Genomic DNA, 12,267 nt, shown 5'->3' with positions numbered 1-12,267 from the left:
AAATCAGACATTACAAAAATAAAAAGTAAGAGTCCTTCTGTTCTCTTTTGATCCTGCTCCTCAGTTCATAAGAATATATAAACTGGTGCTAATCCTTTCAGAATCATTCTCTCTGTCTGTGTCTGTGTGTGTGCTTGTAGCCACAAATTTAAACTACATAAGTAGGTTTTTGTTTTCTTTTATTACATAATGTCTACATCTCCATGTCTTCATGTGTCTGTACTACATATAGTATTACAGCTTTTCTTTTTTCACTGTATTCTGTATGGAGGATATGTCAGTGTACACAGATCATCTGGTTCTCTTTAACTGGTATGGTAATTCATTCCATTGTGGGTATGTACCATAATTTAACCATCCCTTGCCAGAAGACATTTAGAGTTGTTTTTCAGTGTGTTTTTTTATTGCAAGCAGTACAGCAGGGATTGTGTGTATATACCTTTGCATTCTTATGCAGATAATTCTTAATAGGAAAATTGCTGATCACAGAATATGCACCTTTAAAATGTCATAGATTGCATTTAATATTTCATTAGATACTGTCAAATAGCCCTCTGGGTCCCATTTCCCCCCATCCATTATCAGTACTGGATATTATCAATCATTTAAATTTTTACCAATTGCAAAAACAAAATACCTATTTTAATTGGCCTTTTTCTTTGATTGAAAGGATGTTTTCATAATTTTACTGTTTGTATTTATTATTCTGTGCCTGGCCTGTTTATGTCATTTGCCTGTTTTTCTAGAGGATTATTATTTCCTTTCTTATTTATATGTGTTCTTTTTCTTTTATTTTTAAATTTATTTTTTTGTATGTGTTCTTTTTATATTGTGGTTGTGAACCCTTGAGCTGTTAGATGTTGCATATAGCTTCTTCTAGCCTGACTTCTTTAATTTAATAAGCACTTATTACTAGATAGTAAAATTCTATCTCTAGCTCTATACTAAAGTTCCTTAGTATCCTGTTTGTCTTTACGGTCTCAGCATCTAGCAACTTGTAGTATAGATTAAATATTCTATAAATGATTTGCGATGAATGAATTATAAGACCTGCCTCTTCAAAGAATGTAAAGTCTAGCATCACATAAATTTGTCAAGACTTTAACAATAAGGAAGAAAAACAGCATTGTATCTAAATTTGCATATTCAATTAAGTATTGTAGAAAAACTTACCTTTGGCCTTAGCCTGTTTGGCTCAGCTGATAGAGAATCAGCCTGTGGACCAAAGGGTCCCAAGTTCGATTCCGGTCAAAGGCACGCACCTTGGTTGCAGACTCCTCCTAGCCAGGGACCTGGTCAGGGCTTGTGCAGGAGGCAACCAGTCAATGTGTTTCTCTCACATCGATGTTTCTCTCTGTCTTTCTCTCTCTTTTTCACTCTTCTAAAAATCAGTGGAAAAATATCCTCGGGTGAGGATTAACAAAAAAAATAAAGCTGGGCTGGCATGGCTCAGCCTATGAATCAGGAGGTCACGGTTCAATTCCCAGTTAGAGCACATGCCCGAGTTGCTGGCTAGATCCCGCGTGCAAGAGGCAACTGATCAGTGATTCTCTCTCATCATTGATGTTTCTATCTCTCTCTCCTTCTCCCTTCCTCTCTAAAGTCAATTATAAAAAAAAATTTAATAAATAAAATAAAATAAAAACTTACCTTTGGATAGCTTCTCTAAATTAGTGCTCATGAAACATCCTACTACTCACTTTCTTTTTTCATTGACTTCTGTACTGAAAGATGAATTCTTTTCTATTAGCTTAAAAGTGAAATCTGTATCAATCATAATGGAAATACTCTTTTAATTGTTTTATTGCTTAAAATATTACAAATGTCTCATTTTTCCTCCGCCCTTGACAATCCCCTGGTCTCCCCTGTCTTATGTCCATTGGTTATGCTTATATGCATGCATACAAGTCCTTCGGTTGATCTCTTACCCCACCCCCCCACCCCCAACCCTCCCTGGCCTTCCCACTGTAGATTGATGGTTTGAAACAAGTTGCTGAGTTTAGTTCATGTAGTGATGTATTTTTCTTATACCCAATTTCAGTTATCCCTTGAATCCTAATTTTTGTTTTCTTGCCATTTCAGGTAAGACCATGAATTATGGCATTTCTTAAATGAAGCATTCAGGACTGAAGTGACAGTCATAACAGATAGAAAATAAGTGATTTTTAAGTTATGTCTATTAATTTGACTATAGATATATATATTTACCTCCTTAGTAATGCCCGAAGTCTTTATGGGAAGCAGAAAAGCAAGCAACTACATTTCTTGTGCTCACCTAAACATTACTGGAAGATAAGCCACATCAGTCTACAAAGAGGTTTTCATACAAGCAAAATAAGATGTAAATGGACCAAAAGTGAAGCGCATTCTTGCAGTAAGCACTGTTACTCTCCAAGCAACAATGGGTTACATGGAATTTTGAAACTTAGCACTTCTGCCCCCAAAGGACTTACAAAAGTGAGCATTCGTATGTCCCGTATAAAAAGTACTTTGAACTCTGTTTCAAAGGCTGTTTTTGGAAATCAGAATGAAATGATCTCACGCTTAGCTCAATTTAAGCCAAGTTCTGAAATATTAAGAAAAGTATCAGATGGTGGTTGGTTAAAACAGAAAAACGTTAAACAAACCATCAAATCTCTGAAAAACTATAGTGACAAATCAGAAAAGAGTTCTGTTTTAGAAAAGCAAAGTGACGTTATAGATAAAGATAAAGACAGTGGTAAACAAAGCCCTTTACCTTACACAAATAGTATAACCACGAAATTTGGAGAGTCATTCTACTTTTTATCCAATCATATTAATTCATACTTCAAACGTGTCGAGAAAATGTCTCAAAAAAAGGAAAACAAAGATTTCCAGGACAAGTCAAAGCTTGAAGATAAAAAGGGTGAAGAAGGGAAATCCACATCTGCAGCTCCTGGTATGCTGACTGACAAGAAGCGAGGCTCAGAATCCTCTCCAGATACTGTGGACAAGGCCAAAAGTCCCAGTGGGACACCTGAGGTCCTCCCAGTTTCTACTAAAAAAAGTATTGCTAATTTTCTTTCTCATCCGACTGAAGGTGTACAAGCTTTAGTAGGTGGATACATTGGTGGACTTGTCCCCAAATTCAAGTATGATTCAAAGAGTCAGTCAGAAGAACAGGAAGAAGCCACCAAAGCTGAGCAGGCTGACAGCAACGATAAAAATGCATTGGAGAAAAAGCATTTAATTCTTCAGAGAGAAAAGGCAAGTTGTTATTCATGGTGGTTTTAAGTTTTCGTTTTTGTCAAATTGATGTTCTGTTTTCTAATAGGGCCTTAGAAACTTTAACCATTTGTTAGTACTACTAGAGCAGTTTCATTTTATAATCATATATATTTAAATATGTCTCTGTAGATTATAGCAAGAGTGAGTATTGATAACAGAACCCGGGCATTAGTTCAGGCATTAAGAAGAACAACTGACCCAAAACTCTGCATTAATAGGATTGAAGAACTGACTTTTCATCTTCTAGAATTTCCTGAAGGAAAAGGAGTGGCTGTCAAGGTAATTTTAATTTATTTACTCTGGTTTTGTTTTGGAATAAAAATACTAATAAATCTAATTATTTATTTAAATATTTTTGTGGTTTTTATCATACATTTGATCTGTAATATCCAGTAATTGCCCCATTTATTCTATGATATACATTATCCTAAATGCTCCCTTTTATATAAATTATGCTATTGGTACTGATATCTATACTTTGAGATTAAACATTTTAAAATGGGAGATAAATCTCAGTGTGTTAGCTTCTCTTTGCCTCAGTTTTGTCAAATATAAAATAGTCAAAAGAATTTATACCCATTTAAATAGTCTGTTTTCAGAGAAGTACTATAAAATATGAATGATGTGTCTGGGCTGAGTCTCTGTACATCTGCACTACTAGAATTATTTGTAATATTTAACAAACAATTTGAAAACAATGAATAGATGATGTTGACATTTCATTGGAGATCTGTAGTGCTTATTTTTAACTTGCCATTCAGAAAATTGTATGTTAATCTAAGTCTTTTAGTAATGTAATTTTACAGTGTATAAATCATGTTCATAAAATTTGGGTTTATCTTTCACATAGATGTGATCTCTTACCCAAAAGATAAATTTTCTAAATAAAGATAGATATGCCTCTAAGTCCATTTAACATTGCAGTGATATACTGAAAGCAGAGACCTAAAACAGAATTCTGTATTTTAAAGAACTCTTTAAAAACATTTTATTGTAGTAAATTGTGATTATAAAGTTCACTGAATTTTACAAACTGAACACATCATGTAACCAAACACCCAGTTGAAGAATAGATTTTACTTGTGCCCCAAATCACATTCTCCCCAAAAAGTAATCACAGGTTAGTTTTACCTGATGTTATGTATTATATGAAATATTGTGATTGGCTTCTTTCACTCAGCATATTGGTAGAAATCATTCATATTGTTGTGGGTAGTTGTATATCATTCTTTTTGCTTTTATATTTCATGGTTCGAATGTACCATAATTTATTTCTTTATTGTACTATTGATGGATTTCAGAGTAGTTTTCAGTTTTAGTCTATTATGAATAGTCCTGCTAATAGCAATTTTGAGGATTCTTATTTTGCATAACTAAGGACCCTTCAATATCCAGGAGAAATGTGATTATAGGAATGTATATTCAGACCAGTTATAAATGAAAATGTAAGTAGTCTAAAGAAAGCTCTCTTTCCCTAAATAATGAGCATCTTATTGAATTTGATAAATTGCTTAAGACATGTTAGTATGTACACTTTCATGTGAACTTTCCCAACTAAATTTTTATTAGCAAGAATTGAGCTTTTAAAAATGTTAGAATTGTTTGTTAAAAGACATTTATATGAGTTTTATTTTTGTGTGTGTACCATATTTATGGTGGCCGAATCTAGGAAGTTGTCTTTGTATCTAATGCCCTAAAAGAAACTAGGTTTTTTTGTGTATATGTATTTTGTGTACTGCACTTTGGCAGCCATGTCTAGGAAATTACCTTTGATGATTTTTTCACTGTTGGTGGTGGAGGTTATTTCCTTTCATGATTTTTTTTAAATAAAAAAGTAACCTTTTATTATTTTACAAAAGGACAGCACATGAACATTGTAGAAAATTTAAAAAGAAACGCAAAAATAAGAACATATTTTTACTACCCTGAGATTACCACTGTAATTAATGTATTAGTGCCTGTTCATATTAGTCAGATTGAGTTGAGTTAGGCTCTAATATCAAACAATACCAAAAATTCAGTGGCTTAACACAACAGGAGTTTATTTGTCACTCATGCAAAGTTGGCTGTGGTTGTGGGTGACTCCAATGAAATATCAACATCATCTATTCATTATGTTTTTAAATTGTTTATTAAATATTACAAATAATCCCAGTAGTACAGGTGTACTTCCATCTGGTGGCTACTTTGATCCTGTTCCTATATCTCCTATGTCATTTCTATATCAGGGTAAGAGTATTTCAGCAGAAAATGCTACAGGTTTCTTCTCAAAACTTTCTTGTCCTGCCCAGTTGTACTGACTTGAGAAGTACTTGCTTTGTGTGTCTGGAAGGGGAAGTGAACTGGGTATTAGTGAACATCAGTAATAATTTACCACAATATTTCAGAAATTGTTACACACACACACACGCACGCACACCCACACGCACACACTCACACTCTAGAGGCCTGGTGCACAACATTCATGCATGAGTAGGGTCCCTAGGCCTGGCTGGCAATGAGGGCCAATCGGGGCCTTCCTTCCCCCAGCTACTGGCTGGGGCCTTCCTTCCCCTGGCTGCTGGCTACTGGCCGCTGGCCGCTGGCCCGGGGCCTTGCTTTGTTCCATGCCGCCCCCTGGTCCTTTGTTCTGCGCATGGGCCACAAAGTTTCAATCGCACTGTACATGGGCGCCCGCATGTGGTATTTTGTGGAAGAGCCACACTCAAGGTGCCAAAGAGCCGCATGTGGCTCGCGAGCCCCAGTTTGCCGACCACTGCTCTAGTGGGGCCTTTAAGCCAGAGTAAATAAAGCAAAAAAATTGAAAAAAATTAGAACAATAGTATGTATCTTAGATATGATTTATTATAAAAAAGAAACAAAATGAATGCTACATTGGGAAGTTATTTGATTTACTGGAGGTTACACAGCACAAGTGTAGCTGCCACTCAACTTATTCCTTTAAACTTTAAATCTGGGGTACTGACCAGGTAAGATACTTCAGTGCACAGAACCTAGAACGTCTTTGAGAAACTCAACATAGCACCCTAGGATTTAAGTTCTTGCCTCTGATCAACAGTATGAAGTTGAATGCTTAAAATCTTGAATTCCCAGATTTGTTTAAACTAATTTTTTAATTGTAATGGTCAGCTTTTGCCTTCTACTTTAATTTTATTTATATATTTCATAGTGAGGTACCCTTGTGTCCCATGTGCAGTGTACACGAGATGTTTTTTTTTCTTTTAATAGCGAGTTTAATAATTACTATGAAGCAGTTTCTTCTTAACTTTGGAATTTAGACAAAATATTGTATAAAATTTATAGTAACCTTTTGTTGTAACATTAATAGTTTATAAATTTGTGTTAAGCAAATTACATTTTCTCTAATTCTTAAGCGTTCCATTTTTTAAAAGAAATATTTGGATATAGGTTAATTTTTTACCTAGATATTAGGACAGATATATTCTAGATAGTAATTGACATTAAAATGTCAAAAATTAATGTATCATTTAAGATTACTTAGAAAATAATAAACACTTGCACCTTGATTGTGGAGGTCTACACATGTTGGTTAAAAATAGTCATACATTTTCACATTTGATTTCACAAAAGCAACAAAAAGTCTTTTTTTCTCAATCCAGGAGAAAATTATTCCATATTTATTACGATTGCGACAAATTAAGGATGAAACTCTTCAAGCTGCAGTCAGAGAAATTTTGGCTTTAATTGGCTATGTGGATCCAGTGAAAGGAAGAGGAATCCGAATTCTCACAATTGACGGTGGAGGAACAAGGTAAGAATAGAAAAATGATTTTTAAAAACTAATAGCTTCAACCTGGCTGTTGTTGCTCACTGGTTAGAGCGTAGGCCTGTGCACCAAAGGGTCAGGGGTCAATGCCTGGTCAAGGTCATGTACCTAGGTTGCAGGTTCAATCCCTGGCCCTGGTCAGGGTGAGTGTGGGAAGCAACTAGTCGATGTGTCCCTCTCACATTGATGTTTCCCTCTCTGTCCCCCTTCTACTCTCGGAAATTCAATGGGAAAAAAAATCCTCATTTGAGGATCAACAAAAAAATAACACAAAAAAACTATAGTTCCAATTCAGTCAAAGTAATTTTTTTAAACTAATTTGGTATAATTATATCATTACAAAATCAGATTTTTAAAATAAAAGATGAAATAGTTTTTTTTAAATTTACTTCTTTATCAATCTCAAAGCTTCTTTAACATATCTGAATTTCTTTAATTTGACCTAGTATTTATATTTTATTTGGTCTTTTCAGACATTTTGGGTAGTTTAGGACAGTTTATCAACCAAGATTCTCTTAAAATCTTGGCAGTGTTTTATAATGTTTACTTTCTTATATTTGTCTTACCCATATGTCATCTAGTCATTTGGTAAAGTAATGTTTATAAAAGAATTTTTTTAAAATATATTTTTATTGATTTCAGAGAGGAAGGGAGAGATGAAAACATCAATGATGAAAAAGAATCATTGAACGGCTCCCTCCTGCATGCCCACATTGGGGATCCAGCCTGCAACCCGGGCACATACCTTGACCGGGAATAGAAAGAAGCGTGACCTCCTGCCTGGTTCATAGGTTGACGCTCAGTCACTGAGCGACACCACTGGGCTAAATATAGCATTTTTAAATAGTTTCTCCTCATTATACAAGTAAAACTTGGGAAAAAAATATATAAACGAAGAAATCATAGCTCAGAATTTCAAGATTATTTTTAATATTTTTATTTCTTCAAATATTTTTCTATGATATATACATACATGTTTTATTTCATTTTTATAAGTAATGGAGGTCACATTATTAAATATATTTTTCTTCAGCATTATCTTTAATTCTTCATGTCTCACCTTGAATTCATAATGTATCTCTCTTATAAGCCATCTTATGTACTCGTATTACTCTTCAAATCCACATTACTTCTTGCAATTAAAAAAAAAATCAATGTTTTTGGTTTTTTACTTGAATCTTACAATATTCTCTGGTGACTTCCTTTTCACAGTATCAAAGCACAATTTGGCACTCCAAATTTTATTTTGTGGTGTCTGGCTACCATTGTGTTCCAGGACTTCTCTACCTCACACCTTGTGTTGGGATTATAATGCTTAATTATTTCTGTATATTCTCCTAGTATTAAGAATTATCTGCATTCTAGAGAGCGTTGTGCTAAGTGAAATAAGTCAGACAAAGACAAATACCATGTGATTTCAATTACATGTGGAATCTAAAAAACCCAATGAACACACAAAACAAACTGATGGTTGCTGAATGGGAGGTGGTTAGGGGAATGGGTGAAAAGGTAAAAGGATTTACAAGTACAAATTGGTAGTTAAAAACAGTCACAGGGATGTAAAATACAGCATAGGAAATATAGTAAAAAATATTGTAATAACTATGGTGTCAGGTAGGTTACTAGATTTATCAGGGTGAGCACTTTGTAAGTTACATAATATCTAATCACTGTTTTTACACAGGACACTAACATAATATTATACATCAACTATAATTGAAGAATAAATTTTTTAAAATAAAAAAAATTATCAACTTGTTACATTCACCCTGAATTTGCCTACACTTCCTAGACTATTTCATCTTTCATATTCATTATGAAGCTATTTGCCACCTTTGGCAAGAATCCAGAAATGAATAAAGTCAGTAGCATAAATTAATACATCCTTAATGTAGAGTATTGTCCTAATATTGTTGTTTTAAAAAATGAATAAAAGATTAAAAAATAAGACAAAATATATAAAACAAAGCCATATAGAAGCATCAGTGACCAGCTACATTGGTGAGAGAAGAAACCAATATATGGCCTTCCAAAACTGGTGAGTGGAGGCTTTAGGTATTTTCCCAGTTGGGGTATATTTTTTTAATCTTAACATTGGCATATCGTTGTAGTCTAAATACTAGTATAAATTTAAAGACGTGCAGCTATAGCACAGGTTTTGTACCATTACTTAGCTATTGGATATTCAGCCCTGGCCAGTGTGGCGCAGTTGGTTGGAGCACACTCCCAAACACGAAATGGTGGTGGGTTTGATTCCTGGTCAAGGCACATGCCTAGGTTTCAGGTTCAATCCCCGGTCCAAGCGTGTGTGGGAGGCAACCAGTCAATGTTTCTTTCTCACGTCAATGTTTTTTTCTCTCTCTCCCTTCCTCTTGCAAAGTTAATAAAAGCATATCCTTGGGTGAGGATTTTAAAAAAAATGGAAATATCAGATATTCAAAAGTTACCTTAAATACTTAAGCAACTTTTACTGATGCTAAATTATATTATTAGTTTTCAAGTTTGCATATAAGCTAGAAATGGCATTTTTAGGATTGTTTTGTTCAATAACTTAGCTTTCCTTGAAACATGAATTCTCATTTTGTCTTTATCTTTTCTGTAGGGGTTTGGTTGCTCTTCAGACACTGAGAAAATTAGTTGAGCTTACTCAGAAGCCAGTTCACCAGCTGTTTGATTACATCTGTGGTGTAAGCACAGGTAATTATCATTATGGGAATGCTGCATCCCCAGCAGTGCATTAAGAAAAAGAACATTAAGCACTTATTTTCAAGATCATTCTTTGAAATAATGGGTATTAATTTCATGTTTTGACGAATAATCCCTTAGTTTACCTAATTAACTTTTAAAAATATTTATTGGGAATAAATTAACATTAAGAGAATAGTTTGTACTGCGTTGTCTAATATTTTTTAAAAAGTCACAGTGACCAATTATGAGTTATGAATTATTGCCTTATGGTATAGTCACCTTCAGTGATGAAATGTAAGGAAAGTAGGTACTTAAGTTGTACTTGAACCAATAGGATATTAAAGATGGATAAGATTGTACTTATTTGTGAGAGGTGTCCCTCTGTGAGGCACTATTTTTAGTAGGTGGGTGCTCATGAAAGAGAATTTTAAATCATGGCATAGAATATCAGTTTATGAAATACGTACATTTCTGTTTTAACCACAATATATCTTTTCCATTGTTTTCTAGTTTATGTTAAAATTTAATTTATAATACAGTACTTTTCTTTTTTCCATTTTGTATATTCTAATATAGAAATTTGGTTTCATAATTTCTGAAAAGTTAATAAATTTATACTTAATTCAAGGGTAACGTACTTACCAGTTCGATAAAATTCAGTTTTTTAAATGTGTGCTCATCTTCATAGTAGTTCTGCTTAAAAGGAAAGGAACTTAAATTTTTGGCAAGTTATTTCTTATGTTAATTACAACTTTTCCACAAATTGAAAAGTAGCAATTTCTATTATATACTTATGCCATACAGTGCATGCTATCTTATCTTTATTAGAATAAGACTTTTACTGTAATAAAACGTATAAAATATTTAAAATACATTATGATAATAATTTTCTGGGGTTTTTTTGTTTTGTTTTGTGTTTTTTCTTTCTTTGCAATCTCAAAGTAAGCAGTGATGCTATACAGGTCTTTGCTTTTCCCTACCCTCTTCCCATTCCCTTAACCTTTCTCCAGTTTCTTGTTAGTTCAGGATTAGGCTAATTATGTTCACTAGGTGGCAGTGTGTCCTACCAATTGCAGCTAGGATATGAAATCTGCTATTTAAAAGGACATCCCAGAGACCTAATTTCTTTAATTACATTGGTTCCCGGGACCAATCTGAAGAAGCAATTTTTTTAATGAATTGGTAAATTGTTAAATATACTGTATTCTGTGACCAAAACTAAGGAATTGATTAAGGTTAGAAAGGATATTCTGTACCACAGTATCTTTTTTTTTTTTTTTTTTTAAATATATTTTATTGATTTTTTACAGAGAGGAAGGGAGAGAGATAGAGAGTCAGAAACATCGATGAGAGAGAAACATCGACCAGCTGCCTCCTGCACATCCCCCACTGGGGATGTGCCCGCAACCCAGGTACATGCCCCTGACCGGAATCGAACCCGGGACCCTTGAGTCCGCCGGCCGATGCTCTATCCACTGAGCCAAACCGGTTTCGGCTGTACCACAGTATCTTAATTATATATCTTAATTAATGTAATGTAAAATAACACATTTTTATATGTTTTTAAATTGTCATTATCATCATTGGTTGCCATTTATGTATCCTTATTGAGGCCTAGTAAATAAAGCCCTTTACATCTGTTATCCTAATTTAAGAAATTTATAAATTTTAGTTGTTGTAATTACCCTTATTTTTTAGATGAAAAAAATAGGACTCTGATAGGTTAAGTAGTTTGTCCCAGGTGACACAGTTTGAAAGTATCAAAGGCAGAGTTTTAACCAAGTCTGTGATTCAGAATATCTTACAGTATTATATCATCAACACTGACAAAAACAAAAGATTTTTTCTTTCAGGTGCTATATTAGCATTCATGCTGGGATTCTTTCATATGCCCCTGGATGAGTGTGAAGAACTTTATCGAAAATTAGGAACAGATGTATTTTCACAAAATGTCATTGTTGGGACAGTCAAAATGAGTTGGAGCCATGCATTTTATGACAGTCAAACATGGGAAAATATTCTTAAGTAAGTTATAATTATTCTTCTTAAAAAACATTTTGATGATCTAGGTAACGTGCATATTAATTTGAAAAAATGCTGGAAAATATTAAATTATTGATCGTACTAGTTAGATATAATCACTCTTAATATTTTGGTGAATCTATTCTAGTCACTATTTTCTTGGGTTTATGCATGTGAGATTTTCATGTAAAAGTTGCAATTGCCTTTTTAAAATTTGAGACCATATTGTATATACAACCATGTTTTGCATCCTATTGTTTTTACTTACCACATTAGTCTTTCTCCAGAGTCATTAACAGATATTCTTCTAAAATATTAATTTTTAAACATTTTTTCCCCAAAACACAACAAAGCATTATACTCACTTTCCAAAAATAAAAGCCCCAGTGCAAAAGTACTTATCAAGCCTCCGTTTATTTTATTTATTTATTTATTTATTTATTTAAATTCAAAGTGAATTGACAGAAATACACCATAAATTCTTTTTAACACTCACAAAAATTGTTACCTGGTAAACCGGC

The 12,267-nt window shown here is 33.6% G+C and overlaps 1 protein-coding gene across 1 annotated transcript in view; it reads left to right on the top strand.

The window, feature by feature from the left end:
• Positions 1–12,267, top strand: part of PNPLA8 (patatin like phospholipase domain containing 8) — a 32,936-nt gene that overhangs the window by 6,059 nt on the left and 14,610 nt on the right. Inside the window, exons 2-6 of the mRNA XM_070424715.1 lie at positions 2,083–3,228; positions 3,379–3,528; positions 6,870–7,021; positions 9,639–9,733; positions 11,578–11,749. Of these exons, the coding sequence (XP_070280816.1) occupies positions 2,173–3,228; positions 3,379–3,528; positions 6,870–7,021; positions 9,639–9,733; positions 11,578–11,749 (1,625 nt within the window). The 5' untranslated portion in view covers positions 2,083–2,172. The remainder of the gene's footprint in view (positions 1–2,082; positions 3,229–3,378; positions 3,529–6,869; positions 7,022–9,638; positions 9,734–11,577; positions 11,750–12,267) is intronic.

The sequence above is a fragment of the Myotis yumanensis genome, unplaced genomic scaffold, assembly GCF_028538775.1.
Source record: "Myotis yumanensis isolate MYYU_CA2020_CCGP unplaced genomic scaffold, mMyoYum1.0.hap1 SCAF_9, whole genome shotgun sequence".
Taxonomy (NCBI): Eukaryota; Metazoa; Chordata; class Mammalia; order Chiroptera; family Vespertilionidae; genus Myotis; species Myotis yumanensis.
This window is presented reverse-complemented; position numbering and strand designations above follow the sequence as displayed.